The sequence below is a fragment of the Rhinolophus ferrumequinum genome, chromosome 18 (genome assembly GCF_004115265.2).
Source record: "Rhinolophus ferrumequinum isolate MPI-CBG mRhiFer1 chromosome 18, mRhiFer1_v1.p, whole genome shotgun sequence".
Taxonomy (NCBI): Eukaryota; Metazoa; Chordata; class Mammalia; order Chiroptera; family Rhinolophidae; genus Rhinolophus; species Rhinolophus ferrumequinum.
Window position 1 is genome coordinate 4,761,106 of NC_046301.1, and position 23,888 is coordinate 4,784,993.

The window sequence follows — 23,888 nt, forward strand, 5'->3', positions numbered from 1 at the left end:
TAAAGAAGTGACATTTAGAACTAGTTCACCTGAATGCTTTCCTATTCTCTCTAAACAGAATGAGGTTTTCAATATTTTTGAGTTCAGTCTAAAAAAAAATTCATTTTGGGCCCAAGGAAATGAGTCTTTCAAATACTACATAATGAATCTCTTCAAAGGGAGTAGATATCAGGTAACATCTATTTTATTGTTTGTATTTTCCCACATTTTCCAAAATTTTATAATAAATATGTGTAGCTTTTGTATCAGAAAAAAATTTAATGGAAGAACAAATAAAATTATACTAAGGTGCGAACTCCAGCAGGACAAAATGAGGGTTGATGAATATCTAGGAACTTGGTGTGTATAGAAGGGAAAAAAACCCCAAAAAACCCACAAAACTTTCCTACCATCTTCTTGCAAGAATTATATTTCAAGAATTCTAGCCTGAATTACATTGCTAGTAGCGTTTGTGTTAATCTCACTCAAGTATGAAAAACTGTAGTAAGATCTGAAAGACAGAATAATCACTCTTTCTGGGATCTGACACGATAACACTGATCTAGAAAGAAGATGAACTCAGCATCCAGGAGGTAATTGAGGAATTTATATCTACAATCATCTTCTCAGGTGGACAACAGGAGAGAAGAACCTGCTGGAAAACAGTCTGACTGACTTTCTCCAGAAGGACCAGGTTTCCTTTTGCCCCAGATTTAATACGTAGAACCATCCAAAATGCATAGGAGGATGTAACAATTATATAAAAAATAAAATGCTCTACATTAATGTATAATTTTTATAAAACTGAATAATAATACTGCTTGACTAGAGATAGATGTTGTCCAGGAAAAAAGTTCACTCCTTAAAAAAAAATCCATTAAAGCAAAACACTCTGCTGTCCTTGTATTTCTGGGTTGACCTGATGTCTATATATCTACACTCACCACTTTGAATATACATTTGTAGATTTCAGGGAGAGGCATTTTTTGTCATATTAATGAAAGCTTGGCATTTTATATTAGTCTTTTGACTTTTGATCTAAAGGGATACACAAATGTTTGGACCAATAAACAGTGCATGCAGAACTACTGCTACTTCTGTGGTGGGTGACACGATACAGCTAACTACACAAGAGGAGGAAGAATTAGGAAGGGAGGTGGTCACAGCAAATCCGGTCTTTTGACGACAGGGGAGAAGTCTTGTGTTCTAAAGCTGATCCACAACACAGAGCAGCACCATAACTGTGACCCTTTGATCCAGAAATATCCTCATCCCCAAAGCGAATTTATCACAGCACCATGCTGACAGAGGAAAATCATCAGATATTTCTGAAGGTCGCTGCCAACCTCTCGTGATTTTAAATCCACTGGGTAACACTGATTCGGGAGCAAAGGGCAGGCGCCAGGCAGCGGCCGGCTGGCCGGGTGGAGCGCGGTGCTTACCTTGAACTCCTTCTCGATGTTGGCCAACTTGGCCAGCTCGTTGCTGAGCTCCAGGGCGGTGAGCACCGGGTCCTCGCTGGACAGGGACAGGTAGGCCGGGCTGGCCAGCCCCTTGTAGGCGTTGATCCTGGAGCGCGAGTGGCTGAAGGAGTCGTGCCTCTGCTTCTCGGTGCAGTCCCCGCACTTGCAGAAGTAGTCGTGCGGCCGCTCGATCCTGGCGCCCTTCATGAGCAGCATGTGTACCACCTCATACTTCTGGCAGTGCGCCGCCAGGATGATGGGGGTGATGTCGGGCGAGAAGCGCGTGCCGTCCTCGTCGTAGGCGTAGAAGTCGTCGTCCTGCAGCTCCTGCTCCGAGGGGCTCAGCGTCAGGCGCTTGCTGGCCGCGAAGCCGGGGTGGCTGAGGATGGCCTCCACGATGCGCACGTAGCCCTTGCTGATGGCCAGCAGCAGCGCGTCGCCGATGCGCGCCAGGTTCTCCTTCTTGAGCAGCAGCTCCGTCACCTCCAGGTGCTCGTTGCCCACGGCCAGCTGCAGCGCGTTCTGGCCCATGTAGTCCACGCAGTTGACGTTGAGCGTCTTGGACTCGTCCAGCATCTTGCGCACCACGGGGATGTTGCCGTACTCGGCGGCGTCCAGGAAGCGCTCCTCCTCCGCCGTGAGGCTGGTGCCGCGGTCGTTGAACATGAAGGCCGGGCCCCGGACGGCCTGGCGCCGGCCCTTCTCCCGCATCACCGTCTTGCGCCTCAGGGATGGGCTTCCCTCCATGGATCTAACCAGCAGCAACGAAAAAACAGCTAGACTATTAGGGCAAGGTGCTTCCTCCCACACATCGGCCCTCCCGGAGTCCACAGCGCTCGGCGCAGACCCCGCGGGCAGTGGGTCAGTCGCTAGCAGCACCCCTGAGATGCACACCTGTCAGACCTGAACTGCCTGAACCCGGGAGCGGCCGCTGGCCCTCAGCACGAGGGCTCCCGCTCCATGGAAAATGGCTTTCAGAAGAAACCGTAACAATTTCCAGACACCTGCATCTCCCTGTGACCCCGGTAAAGATGGAATGTCTCGTATTTTGTGGAAATAACCGTACTACTGCTCTTAAAAAGTCTTGACAATAGAGGCTAGCAGGTAATGGGCAACAAATCACTAGGCTTGAAGGCTAAAGAAAGTACATTTTTAAAAGAATTTGGCCAGAACAATCCTCACAAGTCATCGCACATTTTTAACTAAAATATTGACCAGAAAAAAGCCCAGTATTTAGGCCAAGTATTATCTTTTTGGATCTTAGGTTTACTTTTATTTCTTAAGGGTACCTACCCTCCCAAAAAAAAGAATAAATAAGATTTTTTCCAATGACACACAAGATTTAACAATTATAAAATTAGAGCATCAATCTAGATATATTTTATTGAAAATAACTGTGCCTTTGTAATAAGAATTGTTTAATTACCAGTATTATATAGTTGCCTCTTTGAACTAAAAGGATATGGTGTGATTTATGGTTTAAAAATCACTAGTATCACTTTGTGAATAAAGCAAGTGGCACAAATTGCAAATCCAGGACAAATATATACCAAAATCCTAACACCAGCCACAGTCGTTGAGATTTGGCTGCATTATAAAATCATGTCATTAACTGATGAGCTCACATTTCAGTTTCTGTGATGCTGGATAAATAATTTCATTTTCCTGGGCTTCCTTATCCCAGGTCTAAAAGGGAAATTTATAAAGTACTCCAGATTTTCCAGTGAGCTCATGAATAAAAAGCTTTTTAGAAGTTCTGAGTCTCTGAAAAACAATGTTAAATAAACAATATAATTAACATTGATTATTTTTAACATTTCAATGACTATTATTATAAGTACAAGCCTGCAACTTTACCTTTACCCAGTTCTAACATTCTTGCTGATTGAAATGCTTAATACAACTTTCTTTAAAGAAATCTGTGATTTTTGTTTTTTGTATGAGTTGTACCAGCAAAGGTACCAGTAAAGCTCTTTTCACATGACTGACTTTTGAAGCAAATAAGAGCAACAAGTTAAAAGCGAATGTCTAGGAAAAAACACTTTCCTTCCATAATACGTCTTCCAGAAATACCTTCTACCATTGACAAAACAGTATTCATAGAATCAGGGGCTGAAAACCAGAGGACACTGGCCTCTCTGGGGGTCTGGAGGTGAACATTTAGGTGAGCATTAGGGAGATCTCCAGAAGAACAGAGGTGGTGACCAGCCCCCACTCAGTTCTCAGCTCTGTGGGCCTCAAACCCAGAGAAGAGCACAAAGGCACTGGCAGGGGTTTCCCAGATAGAGGACGAGGACACGTGGCCAGGCAAACCTGGCTGGACAGAGGTCCCCAGAGATGCTTGTTGTCCAGGTCAGAGAGCACTGCGACTGGCACCCCATTCTCCCTGCTCAACTAGTGTTGGGTGATCAACTTTAAAAACTACATAAACATAGTATTTATATAACACATTTACATACACACACATACACCTATTTGTAGCAATTGCTACAAAGCAACACAGCAGCTTTTCACACCTGGACTCTGGGGAGTAGAAATTAGGATCCACAGGGAAGGAGAGTTTTCCTTTTCACTTACATCCTTCTCTGCACATTTTGAATAGTTTTAACCATAGTCTGAATATTTTCATTAAAAAATAAAATTCATGTTTAAAATTTTTGTTTAATTCCTTAGTCGACAAAATCTAAAAAATGCAAGTACTTGTTGGCAACCGTTCCTGTACCATCTTTCTAAAGCTAAATAACTGCCCACACTTGACTATTATTAGTAGGGTATGGATAAGTGGTGTGTCGGGTAGTGTGTGGAGTGGGGAATGTGGAGTGTGTGGTATGTGGGAGACAGGGAGGTGCAAGGGTAAGTGGGGGGGGGTGTGTTGTGTGTGTGTCTGTGTGTTGGTATGATGGTTTTTAGCCGACAAGAACTGAAAATAGTCTTCACTGAACTGCACAGAAGAGAACTTTGTTTCGAGACCAAACTCTATGACAAGGGTTTTAAACAAATCTTGTAAATATTGTCATTTTAATAAGTATCTCTTATTAATATTAATAGTATTAGCTTTTATTGGTTAATATCTTTACTATTAAGCTACAAACTGGTACTCTTCAAATGGCTAGAATTTTCATATCACATAAAAGATGAATTTTGTGCTTCTATTGATAATATGTTGACATTATCTAAGACTACAGAATATATACAGAGTATATATGTCTGAAGAATTCCAATCTTAGATGGGTTATCTTTGGGGAAATAAAGTCATTATTTATTAGTGTCACGTCTTAATGGAAAGGACTTTTATCTACTGACTGCTACCTACAAAGAAAATCACTTATAAAAAACCCCATCTTTTTTCCCCAAAGAGAATGACTTAAAAATACTAGAAAATGATTCTTTCATGAATTTTTTTCTTTGCACTTTAGTATTTTTAAGTTTTATTCTAGCATTTCTTCTTTTTTGGAACTTACACCTCCATATTGTATTTGAGCTGAAACGTGGGATTTTAGTACTATACCACACAAGTTACATGAGTCATTTTGGTTTTGTCTTTAAAAGACTCTAACACTGAGTTAAGTGTGAAGTCAGAGTTCTCAATTAGAACAAATTCTACTGCAATTTCAAATTAAAAGAGCTGACTTAATGGTACTTATCTTCATGGCAAATCCACATAGGAAGTTTTTTTTGTTTTGTTTTGTTTTGAACTTTCCTTACAGTGTTAAGATAAGCTTCACTAATCTGGACGGACAGAATAGCATGAGTCACATTCAATTCCCTACAAAGCATAAACATGGCCCTGGTCTCAGCGGGTCTTGGCGATGCATGTCCTGTAGCATGAAAATAAGGAAGGCGTGAGGGTGAACGGGAGGATGTTTCACCTTAGTAATGCTAATACTGAAGTCATTTTTCCAGACATTTCTGACCTTTGGATCCCCATCCAATGGGCTGACTTGTGCAGCACTGCAAGGGCCGGCTTTCTGGTAAAGCACCAGAGGACCACTGACCTAAATCAGACACTCTCCGAGCGCCACGTGCAAGCTCCGTCATGGTTCACATGGATGGCTGGGAATATCTGACTGCTATGGGCTGAACTGGGTCCCCCACAGATCCACGTGTTGAAGCCTAACCCTAATATGATGGTATTTGGAGATGAGGCCTTCAGGAGGGAACTGGGGTTGGATGAGGGACTGAGGGTGGGGCCCGCGTGATGAGATCAGCGCCCTTGTAAGGGGAGACACCAGAGAGCCTGCTCCTGTGCTCATGCTCTCGCTCTTTCCACCACGTGAGGACAAAGCCGGAAGGCAACCACCTGCAAGCCAGGAAGAGAGCTCGCACTAGAACCTCCCCATACTGGCACCATGGTCTCATATTTCCAGGCTCTAGAACTGTGAGAAAACACATTTCTGGTGTTTAACCCACCCAATTTATGGTACTTTGTTATGACAGCCCAAGCTGAGTAAGACACTGACTACACATCCGAAGGCAAAAACACAGTTTTTTCATGCTTTAGGAAATAAACTTTGGGTTCTTCGTACTTGTCTAAACACGAAAGCAGATAAAAAATTTTTCCTAAGAAATATTTTGGTGAACCCAAAGGCAACCCTTTGCTCCATTCTATTCAGAGGCAAAAATACAAGTAACACTCCTCAGTTTTTATAAATTTGCCCTCAACTTGTCTGACCTTGATCAGCCTTTCCGTGTGACCTGAGGACCACCTGTCTCAAGATCGCTTGGACTGTCTGTTAAAATGCAGATCTCCGGGCCCCATTCTACATGAACTAAAGCAGAATCCCTCAGCGGTGGGGCCCTGGAATCTGTATTTTAAATGAGCTTCCTTGGCAATTCCTGTGCACACTAGAGATTGGGAACCTCCAGAATAACAACAAGGAGCTATGCTGGATCAAAGAGCCCAGGCAATGAGGCCTGTAAACACTTGTCACACTGGCGCAGAAGAAAAGTTGAAATAACATGGTGAGCATTCAGGCTAGGGGACATCAGTCTTATGTTCATTTCAGTTCTCTATGCTTTATTACCATCTAGAATTTGATCGCCAGGAAGCTACTTACCTGAGTCACAGTCAGAAAGAAGCCCGCAGAAATGCCCTCATCAGTAACCAGTTAGTGCCATGCCCTTGCTTTTATCAAGGATTGATCATTTTAAAAGGTCACCATGTCTTCTTCGAAACTGCATTTAAAGGGTCAAAGAGGTTGCCTGCCACTGTATATTTTATGAAGATTCAAGTGCTAAGTCTTCCTAGAATTGTGTAGCAAGAAGCCTCTCTAGATGAGTCTGCTTCCTTGAATCTACTAATGTGAACTATATAACTCTGGCCATTTTGTAAAGCCCAGTGTATTCAGAACAGGTGAGATCTAAAAATGCTCAATAACCATCACTACTGCATCTCAGGTCTCTGGCACAGTCTTTCCCCTCCTCCTAAAAGGTTTCTCATGTAGATTTTAAGTCAATTATCCTATATTCTCTGTGTTTTAAACCTAGTTTATGGTTATCTAAATTCTTTTTAAAATCATAGAGTATTAATAAATACCCCCTTACACGCCAGCACTGCACACAGTCCTGGATGGTAAGGTAAGGTCATGTTTTATAATGTATCCTCACTCAGTGTCCCACAGGGACCAGATACTCAGTAATATCGGTTCAGTTGAGTTCCCAAATCTCCTCCCGGGCCCTGTCCTTTTACTTGACCTCAGGTCCCAGATATAACTCTGTCCCCTGGTCACTCTAAAATGCCCTTCTCCCTTAAACCAGCATCTCCTCCTATCGTGCATCTCAGGCTGATTATTCATGCTTAGCACTTTCAAGGTCATCTGTGACTCACTGTTTTGAGCCTGTCAGTCACTACGTTCTGAAGCTTCTCCTTGGGAATGTTTCTTGTACTGGACCCTTCCTTCCAGTTCTCACTGCCAGCATCATCTTCCAGACCTTTAACAGATCACAGCTGGATCATTGCACCAGCTTTCCGGCAGACATGGCGAGAGGGAGGGCAACTACACTTTACCGAGTGCCTGGCATATGTGTATGCTCTTCATTCACACCATCATATTTAATTCTCCTAACAATGCTATGAAGCAGGTATCGTGTTCTCTGTTTCATAAGTAAGAAAACTGAGCTCAAAAGAAATTGTCCACGGTACCATTCAGTAAAATGCGGAACTGGGATTGCGCCTGCGGTCTGACTCTAGGCTCCCAGCTGCTCCTGATTTTCCTCTTTGCGCCCCACAGCCATCCCCAGCATCTTACTCATTTTCAACTCTGCTTTTACTGTCACACGTCTCTTAAAAGCAAGATAACAAAAAACTAGAATGCCCTGGCTTACTTTCAGGGACACTGACAGCCCGCCCCCCTGCCTAACCAACCTTCTTTCCTCCCTGCCCAGATTCATTCTTCACTGTCCTATAAACATATTATTCTGCTTAGTTCTGTACTACCAAGGGTATGCATATACTAGCAAGGGTATTTTTTTTGAAAAATTAGTAAAGTGCTTTTCTCTTGTGCCTTTCCAAATACAAGATCTTTGCCCTGGTTGACTCAGGACATCTGCCTGGACGGTGAGTGGTGCAGTATAGAGTTGGGTCGGTGTGTTTAGGGGGAATTGGAGAAGACAAATTTTAGAAGAGAAGTGCAAAGAGAAAGATCAAGGCAATTTTCAGCTTTCTGCAAGACAAATGGGATTTTGCAAGCAGAATTTGGGACAAGGGAAATCGTCTTGAGGAAGGATTTGCTCAATTCCTTTTTTTCTCTCATTAATTTTGAAGAAACTTGATCACAGAGTGCTCTCAGCATGCAGACAAGCTAGGTCTCCCACTTTGGCCGCACAGCTACAGGCTTACTGTCCTGGGAGAAGAAAGGCATAGCAGAAGGGAAGTAAAAGTCAAGATGAGGCTCCAGCAGGGGAAGGAACCACCGAGGGCGGGAGATTCTTGCCCGGTGTGTTTATTTGGAGATCTGAGACAGCCCAGTCTGATGAAGCAGCAGAATGGTGAGGGCTTTCTCAAGCCACTCTCAGCTCCCACGTGGTGTGGACCCTGTGCTGAGAGGCAGGGAACCTGCACTGAGACTAGGAACGACCACGGGGGCTGTGAGCTGGACCCAGGATGTATGCTGCAGGCGCCCAGCTCTGCAGCCCGTGGGAGAGGAGCTGAAACCACTTACGCAGGGAGCACAGCTGGCTCCTCACAAAGGCAAGTCAGCCAAGGTCAGCTGTCACTTCCGCTGACAGACAATGAATATCGCCCGGAGACCAGAAGAGTAAGAGGACCCCGGCCCTTTCCCCCTCCAGGGACACACATTCTCCCCTCCCCCAGTGCCCAGATGCTACAGAGAAAAGCAAAGGGTGGGGCAGCTTTCTGAGTGCCTGAGCAATTTTATCCAAGTGAGAGAGTATTCTTTAAAAAGGAAATGCACTTTATTGTATCAAACTAAGATCAGTGAAATTGGCCTCATAGCATCTCTCTGGAGTGTCCTGAACTAGGGGTGGACGCTTGGACCACAAAGAGACTCCAAACCCTTGTGAAGACTTGTGGGGTGGAGGGGGCCGGGGTTGGGGGGAGTTGGGAATCAACAAGCAAAGGTCCCTTAGACACAGGTTCAAGGCACAGGAGATACTAGTTGATCAAGTCCCTCTGGACTACTTTCCCTCCTGATTCACTCACATTCCTGCTAAATTGCTTCCTTAATCTAACTGCTCAATTTATTGATTGCTTAGTTCACTTGTTGAATGACAATAAGTGTCTGTTGAGCAAGCAAAACACAAAACAACATTTTAAAATCTAACTTAGACCGCGGATTGGACATTTACTTCATTTGCTTCTCTCCCAGTCAGCAGGCAGGAGGGTCAGGGGAACGACCTGTTTCAGGTGGATCACAGGAGCGCCATGTTGCTGCTCACGCAAGTTTTCTGGTCCCCTCACCGGCTCCACTTGCCTCTGGATGCTCCCTTTGTTTCCAGCCAGGGACATACTCTCATTTCTGCCCTTCGCTGGTTCAAACCCTTCCGGATCTTCCACGGTCCAGCCTGCCTTACACCTCTGTACACAGAAGGTACGGTTTCGCAGGTAATCACTAGCAGACCTGCACAACTCTGTTCATTCTGAAACGCTGAGTTCCTTGCTGAAACCCTTTCTGATCGTTTCAGCCTGAGCTTTGTACTATTGCTGGTCTGCCAGTAATTCTGTACATTTAATTTAATTTTGATTATTATCTCCTGTGATACTCATGTCCCCTAAGTTCAACTGAGGAAAAATGCTTTGTGCTTCCTTTTTTATGTTTCATACTTTTTATGTCACCTCGATGGTACATAATACAGTGCAGCAGAAGTTCGAAAATACTTGTTACTTGATAGTAACTCTACAGATGAAGAGACTCAGTTAGAATGGTTAAGTAATTTACTTAAGGTCACTGAAAGGTAGAGAATTAGGCGATGAGAGCTCAGAGGTCCTCTGCCAGGCTCTCTCTACTTCCCTGTAATGTTTCTAGGAAATGAGAAAAATGAACAACAGTTTGAAAACCAAAATAACATTATTAATACATGCTTAGCTTATGTGTTGGAACATTTTGGTTCTATAAAGAACAGCTTTTAAAATGGCTCTCTGGATTGAATTACAAGCTCTTTAGCACTCAGCAACAAATGAAGATTATTAAAGAAGTCACCTCAAATCCTTTGTTGAAACGAGGTGAAGAATTTTCCACTACTCCATGCACCTAGCAAGCAAGCCTGCCAAGTAATAACACCACCGATGTGAGCCAAAGCAGCGAGCATCACACCCAAGTTGTCTTGACTAATCAGCTCACCGCACTGAAGAAAGTGGATGGGCCAACGGGAAAGGATCGGTCTGTCATTCTGTGAAGGGCAAGGAAAGCAGGAGGAGCCAGAGAAGACAGGTAGTGAGAAAAGCACAGTGGCGGGGAGAAGTGTTAGGGATTAGGGAGCAAGCGCCATGCTAGTTACATGACTGGGGTGGTGATAATTGCAAGTGGTAACGAAGGCGGGAAGCAGCGGGCACTAACCAAGGACAAGAAAGTCAGAGCTGAAAAGTCAAAACACAGACAAGCCTCACAGTCCCCCTGGCAAACAGGCACCTGTCAGTCAGTGTGGCTGCCTCTGGAGACACCTGCCTTCTAAGCGGTATGCCGTACACGTGAGTGCGCTTGGAAGGAGAGAAGAGCACCTGATAAATGGCTTCGACAATGTCATCAAAAACACAAGTTTTGAACATCTCTTGATATATGTGTTTGTGGAGGGGGAGAAGTGGAGGGGGAGAGCCGCCGGACCTCAGGAGCCCCTAAGTGCACCGGTGTGCAAGGCTGGAGGAGGGCGCCCCACCAGTTCAACTGTCCAGTGGACAGGGCACAGGGCTACGTCAGCACCACGGCCCGAAGCAGCGATCACTGAGCCTGCACCACGGCGCCACGAGCAGCCAAAGAACACACTGTTATGGGAGCAACGAAACCAGCAAGCTAAGGCGCCCCAGTTAAGAAACAGGAAAGCACAGCTTTCATTTCTAAAGATTCACATACCACAAAATAATGAAAGTGGAGATTCCAGTATTTACAGGTCTAGAGAGAGAGTTGGGCCTGCACAGTCAATTCCCCGAGAGTTTCTGTTGGCCTCTGTTATATTCAGAATTCTCCACGCATCATTTAAATAAACCCATTATACATACGCTAATTTGGGCATCAGCCCTAATGACTAAGTCAGAGACAAGACACTATATATATTTGAGGGAGGCTCTGGACTCCTGTCCTCGTTCCCTTCCCTATCAGGCCCCTCAACAGCTAAAACCACAAAAGCAAAAAAGCCATTTAACATGTGTTGATCCCTCTGAAAGGCCATCAGGAGCAGAGGTGAGGACCCCCAACCACTGCTGGCATGACTTCTTGGTTATACTTCTTACACATGAGCCCAAAAAGCAGTCTAGCAAGTGCCTTCTGGAACTTAGGTGTTCCTGCTTCCAGGAATGGCATTTTGTGTGTAAATCCATCCAGCCGACTGTCGGATGCTTCGTCATCGTGTGGTTTCATGCCTCTCTCCTCAATGATACTATAATACCCTTAAGAGCAGACTGCCTCTCTTGATCTCTGTGCATCTGGCTTTTAGTACATGGCCAATGAAAGTCTACGTGCTGGAAACATGGATTCACAGATGCACGTGTGCTTAATTTGTAAGACTAAAGACCAACGGAACAGACAGTTCTCCTTCCAGATTAAAGAATACCCATGATCACGTGTGATGTGTGGGAGTAGTGGGGGAGAGGAATTGGAGTAACTTTTCCACACAAAAAGATGCTGTTGAGTACCTTCATGTAAATGAGTAATGAGAAATTAAAGTAATATAAATAATCATTCTTTTTCCAAAGCAGATTTCTGCTTGATCACATTCAATTCTTAGTTATATCACAAAAAGTTAACTGATGGATTCTATAGCTCTTGATTTCGATCTTACATAAAGGTATGTTTCATCAGAATAATCTGGGGGCAAACAGAGGATAAATCTTAGAATTAATAAGATCTAATAATAATTAGGCTTATTTTAAAAAATAAACTCATTTTCATAATACTTTCTAAAACTAATTTTTGTTATTTCAGAAAGATGAGTGACAATGAAATTAGAAGTCAAATATAAAATCTGTTTATAATCGAGTAAGAATTGGAACAAAATGAACTCAGTAATAAAATCAAAAACTTCTTCTGACCACAAAGAAGTTCGTATTTGGCAATTTAAATGTATTAATCATTATCAATTATATATCTATTAACCTCTAATGTTATTAGAAGCAAAGGGATCTGGTTTTCTATCATTATCTTCCATATCTGAGGTCAAAAGTCTGAGGTTTGAAGATGCTGGCCCTCATCTCATCACGCTGCGACCTACTTTTCAACAGAGAATCTATACGCGTCAGTCCTATTTCACAAAATATATTTAGAAATGCAAAAGTGGTGTGGAATATTATGACTGTCATGCTCTTTCTTTAACAAGTCACACACGTGTGGACTTCTAAATCTCATTGTTTAAAAAAGTCTAGGACCAAATCCGTATCGTCACCTATTATTTGAATAGTGCAAAGAAAGAAGTTGGTTTTTTTTTTTAATAGAGGAGTTTTTCTTGACTAGATAATTGTAGACAAATATCCCTGACCTAGAAGCTAAATTAAAGAGAAAATGCTATGAAATCCTATGTGTTGTCATAAAGTCACTGCTGAGCCCCTTATGCACAAGTGTGAGGTTGGCCACCCCACAGTTCCCAACTCCAGACCCTCTACCTGGGGCCAGACTCCTATGAGTCCACGCTACCCAGGCCACTAATCTGTCTTCCCTGCTGGACTGACACTGTGTCATGCTCAGAAGGAAGACTCCCCCTCAGGAGACTGCTGAGAGGCCAATCCCGGTGACTTGAGCCTGCTCCTGAAGGGGGTGATTATGTTAGTGTGGCACATACATGAATGGAGGTGGGAGACTTCAGATGACCCTTACATCACACTGTATAGGTTACCATCTACTCCATTTGCCTAATAAAATCAGTCATTTTAAGAATATTCTCCCTTCTGCAATTTCGGTTCCGTTCATAATCCTGTCTTCAGTAGGGCTTAAATGAACACCTAAAATATAATCACAAGGATGTTTGGTTTCAAGATGATGGAATAAAAGCCTTTCTTACCCCATCTCCTCTCCAAATGTCTCCCTAAACAAGGAGAACAAAGAACAGCATAAATTTCATCTTCTGTGAAACCAGAAGACATTTGAGACCCCCTCCACAATACATGAAGATGGAAAAGAGATGAGGAAGAATGGTGAATAATTTAGTGGAGAGAAGAAAGGTCTAACCAGAGTGCCTGTAACACAACAAGATAATCCGCCTTGTTCAATACCAGAAAGGGCCCAGAAATTGAAGGCAAAAGAAATCCCAGAAAGTAGAGGTGAAGCAGGAGCCAAAAATGGGGGAATTGGCTGAAAATATGTATAAGGAGGAGGTAGACATTTTTCCGCCAGATCTCTAACCCCTAACTGGTATGATCCAGTGACAAACCTCACCCCTGTAAAGAAGGTAGGATATAAAACATTTGGAGAAATAGGAACAAAGATGCTCTAGATGTGGGGTTACCAGCCCAGAGGATGGCAGGGACCAAGAACAGAGGGATCCCTACTCAGTTACAGAATACAGCAGCCAGGTTCATTATCTCCCAAATCTCTCCTCCCTGAGAAATATTAAAAAACGAAAAAACAAAAAACAAAAAACCACTGCATCACTGAAATAAGAAAGAATGCTGTAACAAGGAATACTCATAAGACAAGAAAGAGCTCTTAGAGATTAAAAACATAATAGCTAAAATGGAAAATAAAATCAGTAAAAGTACTGGGAGATAAATTCAAAGAAATATCTCAGAAGGAAGAACAGAAAAGACAAGCACTGGAAAATAGGAAAGAAGAGATACAAAAACTAGGAGATCAGTCGAGAAGTCTAACATCCAAATAGCAGGCGTTCGAGAAAGAGAAGAATGAAAGTAGTGGGTTAGGAAATAATAAAAAAAATAATACACGAAAACTTCTGAGAGAACCATAGGGCATAATCTCCAGATATTGAAAGGGGTCACCGAGTGTCCAGCTCATGTAATGAAAAAAAGACCCATACCACAGCATATCATCTTGACATTTCAGAACAGCACTAAGGAAGAGACGATTCTTTTTTTCCCCCTAAAACTTCTGAGGGGAAAAAAAAAATTGAAAACCACATACAAAGGAAGTCAGAGGATTTCAAAGGAATGTCTTTAGGAGAACACACAGAGTGTGCAAAAGATTTAGATAAAGAAATAAGAACAGATGAGACAAATCTTTACTCCAAGAAAAACAAATAATTATAAAAGCAGTGTAAATCATATTATACTACTTGACTCAGCAATGCACAGTAGTTACACAGTCATAATAAAGAAGACTTTACGATGTTAACCAGAAACATGATAAATCATGTGGTGGAGAATAAAAGGGACGAGTGAGTGTAAACTCCCACCTGGGCCTACTGAGACCAGCTAAAATATATGACTAAGATAGCAGTGGTTGAAGAAGGAGTCGAAAGTGAAGTAAAGGGAGTGGGCAGGAAGAAAGACGAAGGGAACCAAGGAACCGCTAGGGACTTACTTGCGGATAAACTAAAATTATAATGAAAAGTTTTAGATTATTAAAGGTCTCAAGTCTAATGCCATGCTGCACTACTATTGAAAATTAAACCATAACTGTGGAGAAACCTGCCTCTTCCTTAATAACACTAGTCTTGACTTTAGTCCTCAAAGTCCAAACTCCTGGAATTTCCAGTCAAGATGGTGGAGAAGGTAAATGCTGTGCTTACCTTCTCTCACGACCACATAAATTACAACTAAACTACAAAACAACCATCACTGAGAATCGCCCGAAGTCTCGCTGGACCGAAGCCCTATAACTACGGACACACAGAAGAAGCCACCTCAAGAAGGGTTAAAGGGGCAGAGATGCAGAACGGGTTGGTCCCATACCCACATGTGACCAATACAAATTGGGAGGGATATCTCAACAGCAGAGGCCCCCCCGGAGGAGTGAAGCGTCCCAGTCCCTCTCCAGCCCAGGTTCCAGTGCCAGGGAGAGAGGACCCCATAACTTATGGCTGTGAAAACCAGCAGTGTTTGTGGCTGAGTGAAACAGAGGGCAGCTGCACTCCCAGATGCTCCTCCTAAATGGCCCCCGCATGGACTTACCTGATGACGGACTCCCTCACTCTGAGCTCCAGTGCTGGGGCAGCAGTTCAAAAAGCACCAGGGACACATGGGGAGGAACTGAGTTGTCTAGCTGCAGGGTGAGAGCTGCAGGGGCAGCTTTCTCCCAGATGGAGGAGCTGGTAGAAACCATTGTTCCTTTGTGGAGTGCTCCCTCTTTCCAGTATGCAGATGCAGGCGACTGACATATCTGAGTCTCCATCAACCTGGCTAATGACGTTCACTCATCCTGTTGATTCTGAGACCCTGCTCAGCCCAACTTTCAGGCATACCCAAGTCACTTCCAGGGGCTTTTTCATACAAACTGCCTGCCTTGGCTTATGTTGCAGACTTTCCTAAATTCTCTCAAAGGTTCACAAAACCTAAACAAGCAGCATCTGGCTTCAGCATGTCCCGTACCTCTGGCTGAGCAGCCCCAAACCTGGTACCAGTGACAGCCGGCCTTGGTTCCCACACTGGCCTCTCTAGGCACCTCCAAGAAAAAGCACAGGCAGCAGCTATCTGTGGATTGCTCTGTGGCTCATTCCAGGTGGCCCGGGGCAGTACACAGGCTGTGGCTCAACTTAGCCTGCTATGGGTCCCGTCCCAGGTGCCCCTGGGTCCGGCACACCCAGTGGGCCAGCAGGTGACTCAAGTCGCCTCCAAGAAAGGACAGGCATGACAGCCTATGCTAAAGCAAATCCTGCTCCACAGGGTCAGCCTCTGCACCACAGCTCTTCCACTGTCATGGCCAGTCCTCACAACCAGTGAGTCCGAGGGTCAATCCTTCCTCCCACTGATATGCAAAGAGCAACCAAGGCTCAACTATAATAGGAGGACACACACAACCCACTCAAGGGACACACCTGGAGCACCTGGCTCAGGTGACCAGGGAGACTGCATTACTGGGCCTCACAGGACACCTACTACCTAAGACCACTCTACTAAGACCGGAAGACATTGCAGCCCTACCTAATACAGAGAAACAAACACAGGGAGGCAGCCAAAATGGGGAGACAAAGAAACATGTCCCAAAGAAAAGAACAGAACAAAGTTCCAGAAAAAGAACTAAATAAAATGGAGACAAGCAAGAATTCTACCAGACGCAGAATTCAAAACACTGGTTGTAAGGATGCTTATTGATCTCAGGGAGAAGTTCACTCAGCAAAGAAATAGGAAACATAAAAATGGAGATAGAAAACATGAAAAACAACCAGTCAGAAACGAAGAATACAATAACTGAAATTAAGAATATATTACAGGGAATCAACAGATTAGATGAAGCAGAGGATCAAATCAGTGATTTAGAAGGTAGCAGAAAACAGTCAGAACAGTAAAAAGAAAATAGAGCCCCCCATCCCCCCAAAATGAGTACAGTTTAAGGGGCCTCTGGGATAACATCAAGCATATCAACATTCACATCATAGGGATACAAGTAGGAGAAAAGAGAGAGCAAGGAATTGAAAACCTATTGGAAAACTTTCCAAACCTGGCAAAGGAAATGGATATTCAAGACCAGGAAGCACAGAGTCCCAAACAAGAGGAACCCAAACAGGCCCACACCAACCCACATCATAATGAAAATGCCAACGTTTAAAGGCAAAGAGAATCTTAGAAGCAGCAAGAGAAAAAACAGTTCGTTACCTACAACGGAGCTTCCACATGACTGTCAGCTGATTTCTCAACAGAAACTTTGCAGGCCAGAAGGGATTGGCAGAAAATACTAAAGGTGATGAAAAACAGGAGCTACAGCCAAGATTACTCTACACAGCAAAGGTATCATTTAGAATTGAAGGACAGATAAAGAGCTTCCCAGACAAGGAAAAGCTAAAAGAGTCGATCACCACCAAACCTGTATTACAATGAATCTTAGAGGGACTTCTTTAAGACAAAATAAATATAAAAATAAAAACTATCAATAATAAAATAGCAATAACTACATATCAATAAACAATTACTTTCAATATAAAGGGATTAAATGTTCCAAGCAAAGACACAGGGTGACTGAATGGATAAGAAAACAAGACCCTTACATATGCTGTCTACAAGAGACCCACTTCAGATCAAAAGACACACACACACAGTCTGAAAGTAAAGGGATGGAAATAGTTATTTCATAAAAAAATGGAAACAAACAAACAAAAAAGCTGGGGTAGCAATACTTATATGAGACAAAATAGACTTTAAAACAAAGGCTATAACAAGAGACAAAGAAGGATCCAGTAATCCTACTTCTGGGTATTTATCTGAAGAAACCCAAAATGCTACTTTGAGGGGATGTGTTCATCTATATGTTCATTGCAGCATTGTTTACAATGGCCAAGATATGAAGGCAACTTGGGTTTCCCTGAACGATGACTACATATTTAATGGAATATTACTCAGCCATTAAAAAGAATGAAACCTTGCCATCTGTGACGACATGGATGAGCCTGGAGGACATTATGCCAAGTGAAATAAACTAGACATAGAAAGGAAAATACTGCATGATCTCTCTTATGTGTGGGATCTAAAAACATCAAGTACATGGAATCAGAGAACAGAAGGGTGGTTACCACGGGCTAGGGGAGGAGATTGGGGGGATGTTGGTCAAAGGGGACACAGTTGCAGTTATGAATAAATAAATGATGAATAAATCCAGAGCTCTAGTGTACAGCATTACGACTATAGTTAATACTACTACAGTGAATACAGAAACTCTGTTATTGATTTGCCAAGTAACCTTCAGAAAATGACTGTACTTCTCTGTGTACCAATGCCCTCATTTGTAAAAGATGACGATAAAATCTACTTCAAAGAGGTGTGATTCAAGTTAATTAGTATAAACGACAGCAAGAAATATTATGTAAACACAAATTACAGCACCCTCTCTGAAGAAAAACTAGAAGAACAATCCTCTTTTCTAGAAGGCTTTCTCTGTTAAAGATAACACTGCTGAGAAATTTAATGGTCTTGTGCACGTATGCTAATACAACAAGGATTGATTCTTACTAAAAGCAGACTCCTAAGTTTCTCTCTTGATTTATTGAGTATTTGACAACCGTGGGTCAATTCTTCACTTTTCTTGAAACTCTTTTCTCTATGTAGCCTGGCCTTAGTACCACCTGCGCCTTCAACATTTTCTCTTTTCCTCGCTAGTCTCTCTCTCTGCATCGCTAGTCTGTCTGTCTCTCTCTCTCTCTCTGTCTCTCTCTCCCCCTCCCTCCCTCCTCTAACAAAATGTTTTCCCCCTGAAAAGGGAACCTAGACTTCCTTTGTTTTTCTCTCATGCTCCTTGGGGTAATATCATGTACTCAAACAGCCCCGTAACAGTTCCCATCAGATAGTAGACTGAATATCGCCAAGCTTTAAACTTGCAATTCCATCTTTCTGTTTGACACCTCTTCCTGAATTATTTGAAAAACCAGATCCTCCTTTTTCTTTTCTTTTCTACAATACATTAATGATCACAGTTATCTACGTTTAAATCCCTCTTTAAATCCCTCATGGCCAGGTAGTTGCAAATTCCCAAAGATTCTGTGTATTCTCTCTTCTAATTTCTCTTCTTTCTATCCCACCAGTGCTACACTATTACAGATCCTAAGCTCAGCCTGGATAGTTACAGTAGCTCCCTAATTTATTAATTTACATTCTGCCAATTGCCACGGCAATCCATCCTGCTCTCAGAGAGGCTTTGATCCAATTGCTGCTGCTCTGAAACAATCAATGTCTCCCTCCTGCCTCCTCTGAGCATACAAGATCCTTCACATGAATGCCCCAGGCCAACACATCCAGCTACATCTCATTGCTGTCCTACACACTCTGTGTTCCAACCAAAGTCCCCTAGATGTGCCTGGCATTTTGGGGGTGGGGGGAAGGACTTGAATTCATTACCCACTCTGTGTCTGCCTCCTAGCCTACCTATGTTTTAAGGCCCACAAATGTTTCCTCGATTTCTCCACAACCTTATGTTGTCTCGCTCTCCTTTGCACTTGACGTTTCATAGCTCTATCCTTGTGTATGTGTTTTTTATGGTGCTTATTTTCCTCTAACTTATAGCATAATTGTTCAAGCCCAGTTTTATTTCTACCTCTCTCTCATGAGATTTTAATTCCTTGAGTGCAGACAAGTTGTCATAACCATCTTTGTGGCTTGTTGTACCTAGCCTGCACTTTGCATATGTCAATGTTTAAGAAATGTCTTTGAATTGAAATTCAGGAGAATGCCTTCAAATGCCTTTTTGGAGTTCATCAGATACATTTAACAAGTAAAAGACTTCGAGAATGAGTTAACCTCACCAGTGACTTACTATTAATACTTGGTCCTAGGTTTGCAAATAATTGGGGTAGAGGAAGTCTTGGCTTGAATCACTGGTTGAATTGAGAGTTCTATCAAAGGAGTTTTTACAAAAGTCTTGTTAGCGATTTAACAGATGGCATCCTTCTTCCTAAATCAGTTTGTTTAAAACTCCCAAATGGAATACTGGAGCATGGAGCAGTGAAATGAACAACAGGATGACCCTGAGGAATATTCTTGGAAGAAGTGGGTTCTACTCTCAGCATCCCTTCTGCTCTGCCTACTGACAGACAGCTCTGGGGTCATCCTTCTTCAATTCCCACTAGGGCTGTTTGTTCACCTGAGCTATTAAACTGTGGCTACATTCTACTCAAGGAATGAAGAGCGAATCTCTGCTACAGATAATCAAACTAGTCTCTGACGTTACCACGCGACAGGCCTCAAATAAACACGCAGAGCTGGCTGCTACTGCTGCCCGACCTCCAGAAGACATGTTAATTATTGTCTATCTGCTTAAAATGACTGGGTCTTCTCAACGGCTTTACGAACCAAGTACACATTTACTTGTAGAATTATGTAAGCGCAGAACATAGATAGGAAGATGTTCCATTAACAGTTACACTGCAAGTCCACAATAGAATGTGCCCTGACAGCTTTGTGCAATTGACCTCAAACTTCGAAAGGCAGAGAGTAATGTCTGCTGCGCCCCACTTTCTCAGATAAGAGTGCTCTAGTGTCCAATTTAATGTAGATTTAAGTAAAAGAAAAAAATTAAAGAATCAAGAAATTGAGCAGGGTTCTAAAAGCCAAACGGGCAAAAGGGAAAATGGACCATGCTTAAAACCTCAGTGAGGCGGGGAAGCGAGCTGGTGGTGCTTTAATCCCTAAGGATTTCATTACTTCCCTCCATTTCCTGGGGCATTTCCACTCCAGGCTCATCTTCAGCAATAACTGAACCACACCCGGATGCGTCGCTCCTTTAAATCAGAACCCTTTCCTAGGCGATCTACTTGCAGCCCTATTTGTTTTCTACAGGCAAGTTGGTGGGGTCGGGGTCGCCCCAGCGACCTCGGCTGGAGCTGCGGGCAGCTCGCGGCAGCAGGGGGCGCTGCAGAACCAGCTCCGGGGCGCAGGCGGGTAGCGCCGCCCGCCTCGTCTGACCCCAGCTTCTCTACCTAGATCCCAGCGTTCTTCCTAAAAAAGACAGTAAACCCGCGACACGCCCAAGGTACGTGACGAGAGAAATAGAGAGCCTGCGCCCTATAAAGCGAATCACCCTCTTTTTCATCCTCTCTGCGTCTGGCAGATCTGGCAATGAAGCAAAGTTGCTCTTTCTCACACATTAGAGCGCCGACCTCTACCTTCCTTTAAAAAAGGAAAGAGCTGCTGACCCCGAGCCGCCAGGGGACTACAGCCCAAGTCACCAGAGCGGTTCCCGCGCCGCTCTCTCCCGGGGGACCTGTTGGGGCTTCGGCTCCAGGTTTCCCGCAACTGTGAAACCAAACGACCGGGTGCATCTTCCACCCATACTCCGTATAGCACACAGTCCCTTCCCTTTGCCCCCGACGGCCCGGAGCGTCCGAGGGGACCCACGTTCCCCGGGTGGCTCGACGCGGGGACGAGTCGGGGTGCGCGCGCGCCTGGGTCTATGCGCCCCTTCCCCTTCCTTGGCATCCCCGGGTGAACGTGGGAACCCCGGGTCTAATCTCCGAGGGGTTCCCAGCCCACGGGGTAGTCGCACGCGCATCCCCGACCGTAGGATAGGAAGTGTCCGTTGGCTGGAAAGCGCGCCCGGCGTCCGTTTGCGAGGCAGTTCCGCGCGCTTCAGCCACGACACGGCCCCCGCCACGCAGTCCGCGCCCCCCAAGTCCCTCTAGAAAGCAGGACCCAGGGAAGGACCCCGGCCAAGGTCGGGCCCGAAGTCTTCCCGAATCGGACGGCCGGACGTGCCGGATGGGGTCTGGGGTCCAGGGCACGTCGCGGGGCGGCCGGGGCGCCTTCCCCCCGGGCCGCCGCGGCCAGTACTCACATGTCGGGCCCCGGCGAGAAGGGCGGCGGGCTGTAGCGGTGCGGTTCCCGCGGCGAAGGCGCGGAGCGCGGCTCTAGCCCCCCGTTGACGCCCCTCCAGCCCCGCGGGCGGCGCTGCGGCTCTGCGCCCACGTCCTCGCCCTCCTCCTCCGCCTCGGGCGCGGGGAAGGTCACCCTGGCTTGCTCTTTGCACTTCCTGACCTTGGTGGACATCGCGCCGGCCTCCGCCTGCGCCGCGCCGTCTCCCCGCGGCGCCCCTTCTCCGCCTCCCGCGGCCCCGGCAGCCAGGCGCAGCCAGGGGCGGGAAGGCAGGAGGAGAGAGCGGCGCGGCCCGAGACCCGGCAGTTGGAGGCTGGAACCGAGGCCGCAGCGCCGCCGCCGCCCACCATCAAACCGTGGGAGCCGCGGCGGCGGCTGTGGTCGCGAGGAGGCAGCCCGGGGCGGAGCGGGGCGCGGGGACTGCGAAAGGCGCTCCCGCCCCGCCGCGGCCGCGCTGCCGCCTCCGAGCCCGGCGCCTGCTCCGACAGCATCACTTGGGAGGACAGTTGCGTTACTCCGGGTGAAGGAGCGGGAGGGAGGAGGGACGGGGGAGGGCCGGAGGGGTGAGATCTTTCTCACTCTGTGAGTGGGGGAGGAATCGGACAGACCGGCAGGTAGGGGGTCAGAGAGACTTCCCTTCCCATCGTGCCATCTCTCTTCCAGAGGCTCCACAGCCCGTTTCCATGTAGAGACACAAGTTTCCTAAGGAGGGAAAAGAGAATCGGCTGGCTTGTTCATTTTCCTGCATTCGTAGTTACCCCATTCAACTCGAAAGCATCACTTTTCGTTGTTCCTCACTCTAAGTAGGACTTAGCTGAACCTACAGAGGTTTAAGTACATTTCCCTGAGTGCTTTTGTACCCCGAGAATGGTAATATTTTAAACGTGCACGATGTTTCAGGTTTTTTTAAAATAATAAATCTCAAAAACATCTAACAGGATTTATATACTTCCCAAGAAATATTTTTCCAGCAAAATTTAAGCTCTCCTTTTTAAAACTAAAAAAAAAAAATGCATTTTAAAATTCAACAACAGTATTTCTTCTGGGAGAAAAGACAATGGAATTTTGGTCAGAAAGAGCCTTAGGAATCAAGGAATTTATCCCACGTTTTAGAAATAAAACTGAGGCCTAGAGAGATTGAGTAAACAATTTAAGGTAGGTAGCTAGTGAGAAGACTCAGATTAGACCTAGGTGAGTGTATTTTCCAAGGCTTTCTATTGCCTCAAAGAGGCAGCTTTTCAGCAAGTCCAACCTGGTGGAAAATACCAGGCTATGATGATAAAATAAGATACACATTTTTAACTGTATCCAATTTTACTGTATGTCTTTGAGGAGCAATTATCCCCAAATTTAAACAAAACACAAGTAAGGGAGTGTATGTTCTTTGGAATTTAATTCTTAGAAGGTAAATAAAATACTGTGTGTTTTAGTAAGATGATAAAAAGTCTGTATATTTAAGGAAGCAATGCTGTTTATTTATGCACCTGATGCAGAAAACAAGTCAATATTGTTTAGTACTTTCCAGCCAGAAGCTCCTTTCCCATACCGGCACAGACAGAAGTAAACTGAGGAGCCTCACCCTATGAGTCTGTGGCCCCCTTCAATCCCATCTCTGGAATATCCCACCTCTGGGATATTCCACCCCAATACCACTGGCTCAGTTCAGGTTGCCGTTGGCCTCCCTGCAACCCTCCTCTCCCCATGCTGTTTCATTCTTCATGCTGCTACAGAGAACATGGTCCAGCAGGTCTGAGCGTGACTTTCCTCTGTCAAAATCTCTGGTGGCTTCCCACGGCTTTCGGGTTAAAATCCAATTCTGGCACGCCCAGCCCTCCATGGTCTAACCTCATTCTTCCGGCTCTCCTTTCATCCTCCTCCAGTCACCCTGAACTTCTTACTCCTCGCCTGACGTTCTGGACACCCCAATTTCCCTGACTTTGTCTGTGGCATTCCGGTCACTGAACTGTCTCCTTTGTCCACCTGGAACACTTCTCCTTTTCCCTAAAGACCTAGGCTCAACATATCTCTTATGTGACACCCCACTGAAGCTCCCACAGTCCCTGGTTCTTCCTCATGGCACTCTGTGCTTGCCACAATCTTACCACAAGTCACACTGGATGGAAATTAACTCTTTATGTCTGTCTCCTCTTCAGACTGTGAATTCCCTGAGGATGGTTTAGGATCTTATTTACTTTGAGCAACTTGGAGGCTCATCTTTTTGTCTTTTGTCTTTTTAGCTCAATACCTGATGTGCAGGACAAGCTCAATACATGTTATCAAACGAATTCCGGAAGTCTGGAGTTTCTTTATAATTATGTTAACAAGTTCATACGCCAGTCTTACGAGGTTTTGGGTAAAAGCACAGCAGGAAAGCTGGAGTA

The 23,888-nt window shown here is 44.8% G+C and overlaps 1 protein-coding gene across 5 annotated transcripts in view; it reads right to left on the bottom strand.

Annotated features, from left to right (window-relative positions):
* Nucleotides 1-21,958, bottom strand: part of TRPC3 (transient receptor potential cation channel subfamily C member 3) — a 61,903-nt gene extending 39,945 nt beyond the window's left edge. For 4 of the 5 annotated variants that reach the window (XM_033135290.1, XM_033135289.1, XM_033135288.1 and 1 more), the window contains exons 1-2: nucleotides 21,470-21,958; nucleotides 1,422-2,193 (exon numbers count right to left, since the gene is read on the bottom strand). In XM_033135290.1, coding sequence (XP_032991181.1) covers nucleotides 1,422-2,193; nucleotides 21,470-21,681 — 984 coding nt within the window. In that variant the 5' untranslated portion in view covers nucleotides 21,682-21,958. The remainder of the gene's footprint in view (nucleotides 1-1,421; nucleotides 2,194-21,469) is intronic. The other variant, XM_033135291.1, reaches the window with a different exon arrangement.
* Nucleotides 21,959-23,888: the final 1,930 nt, after the last annotated feature.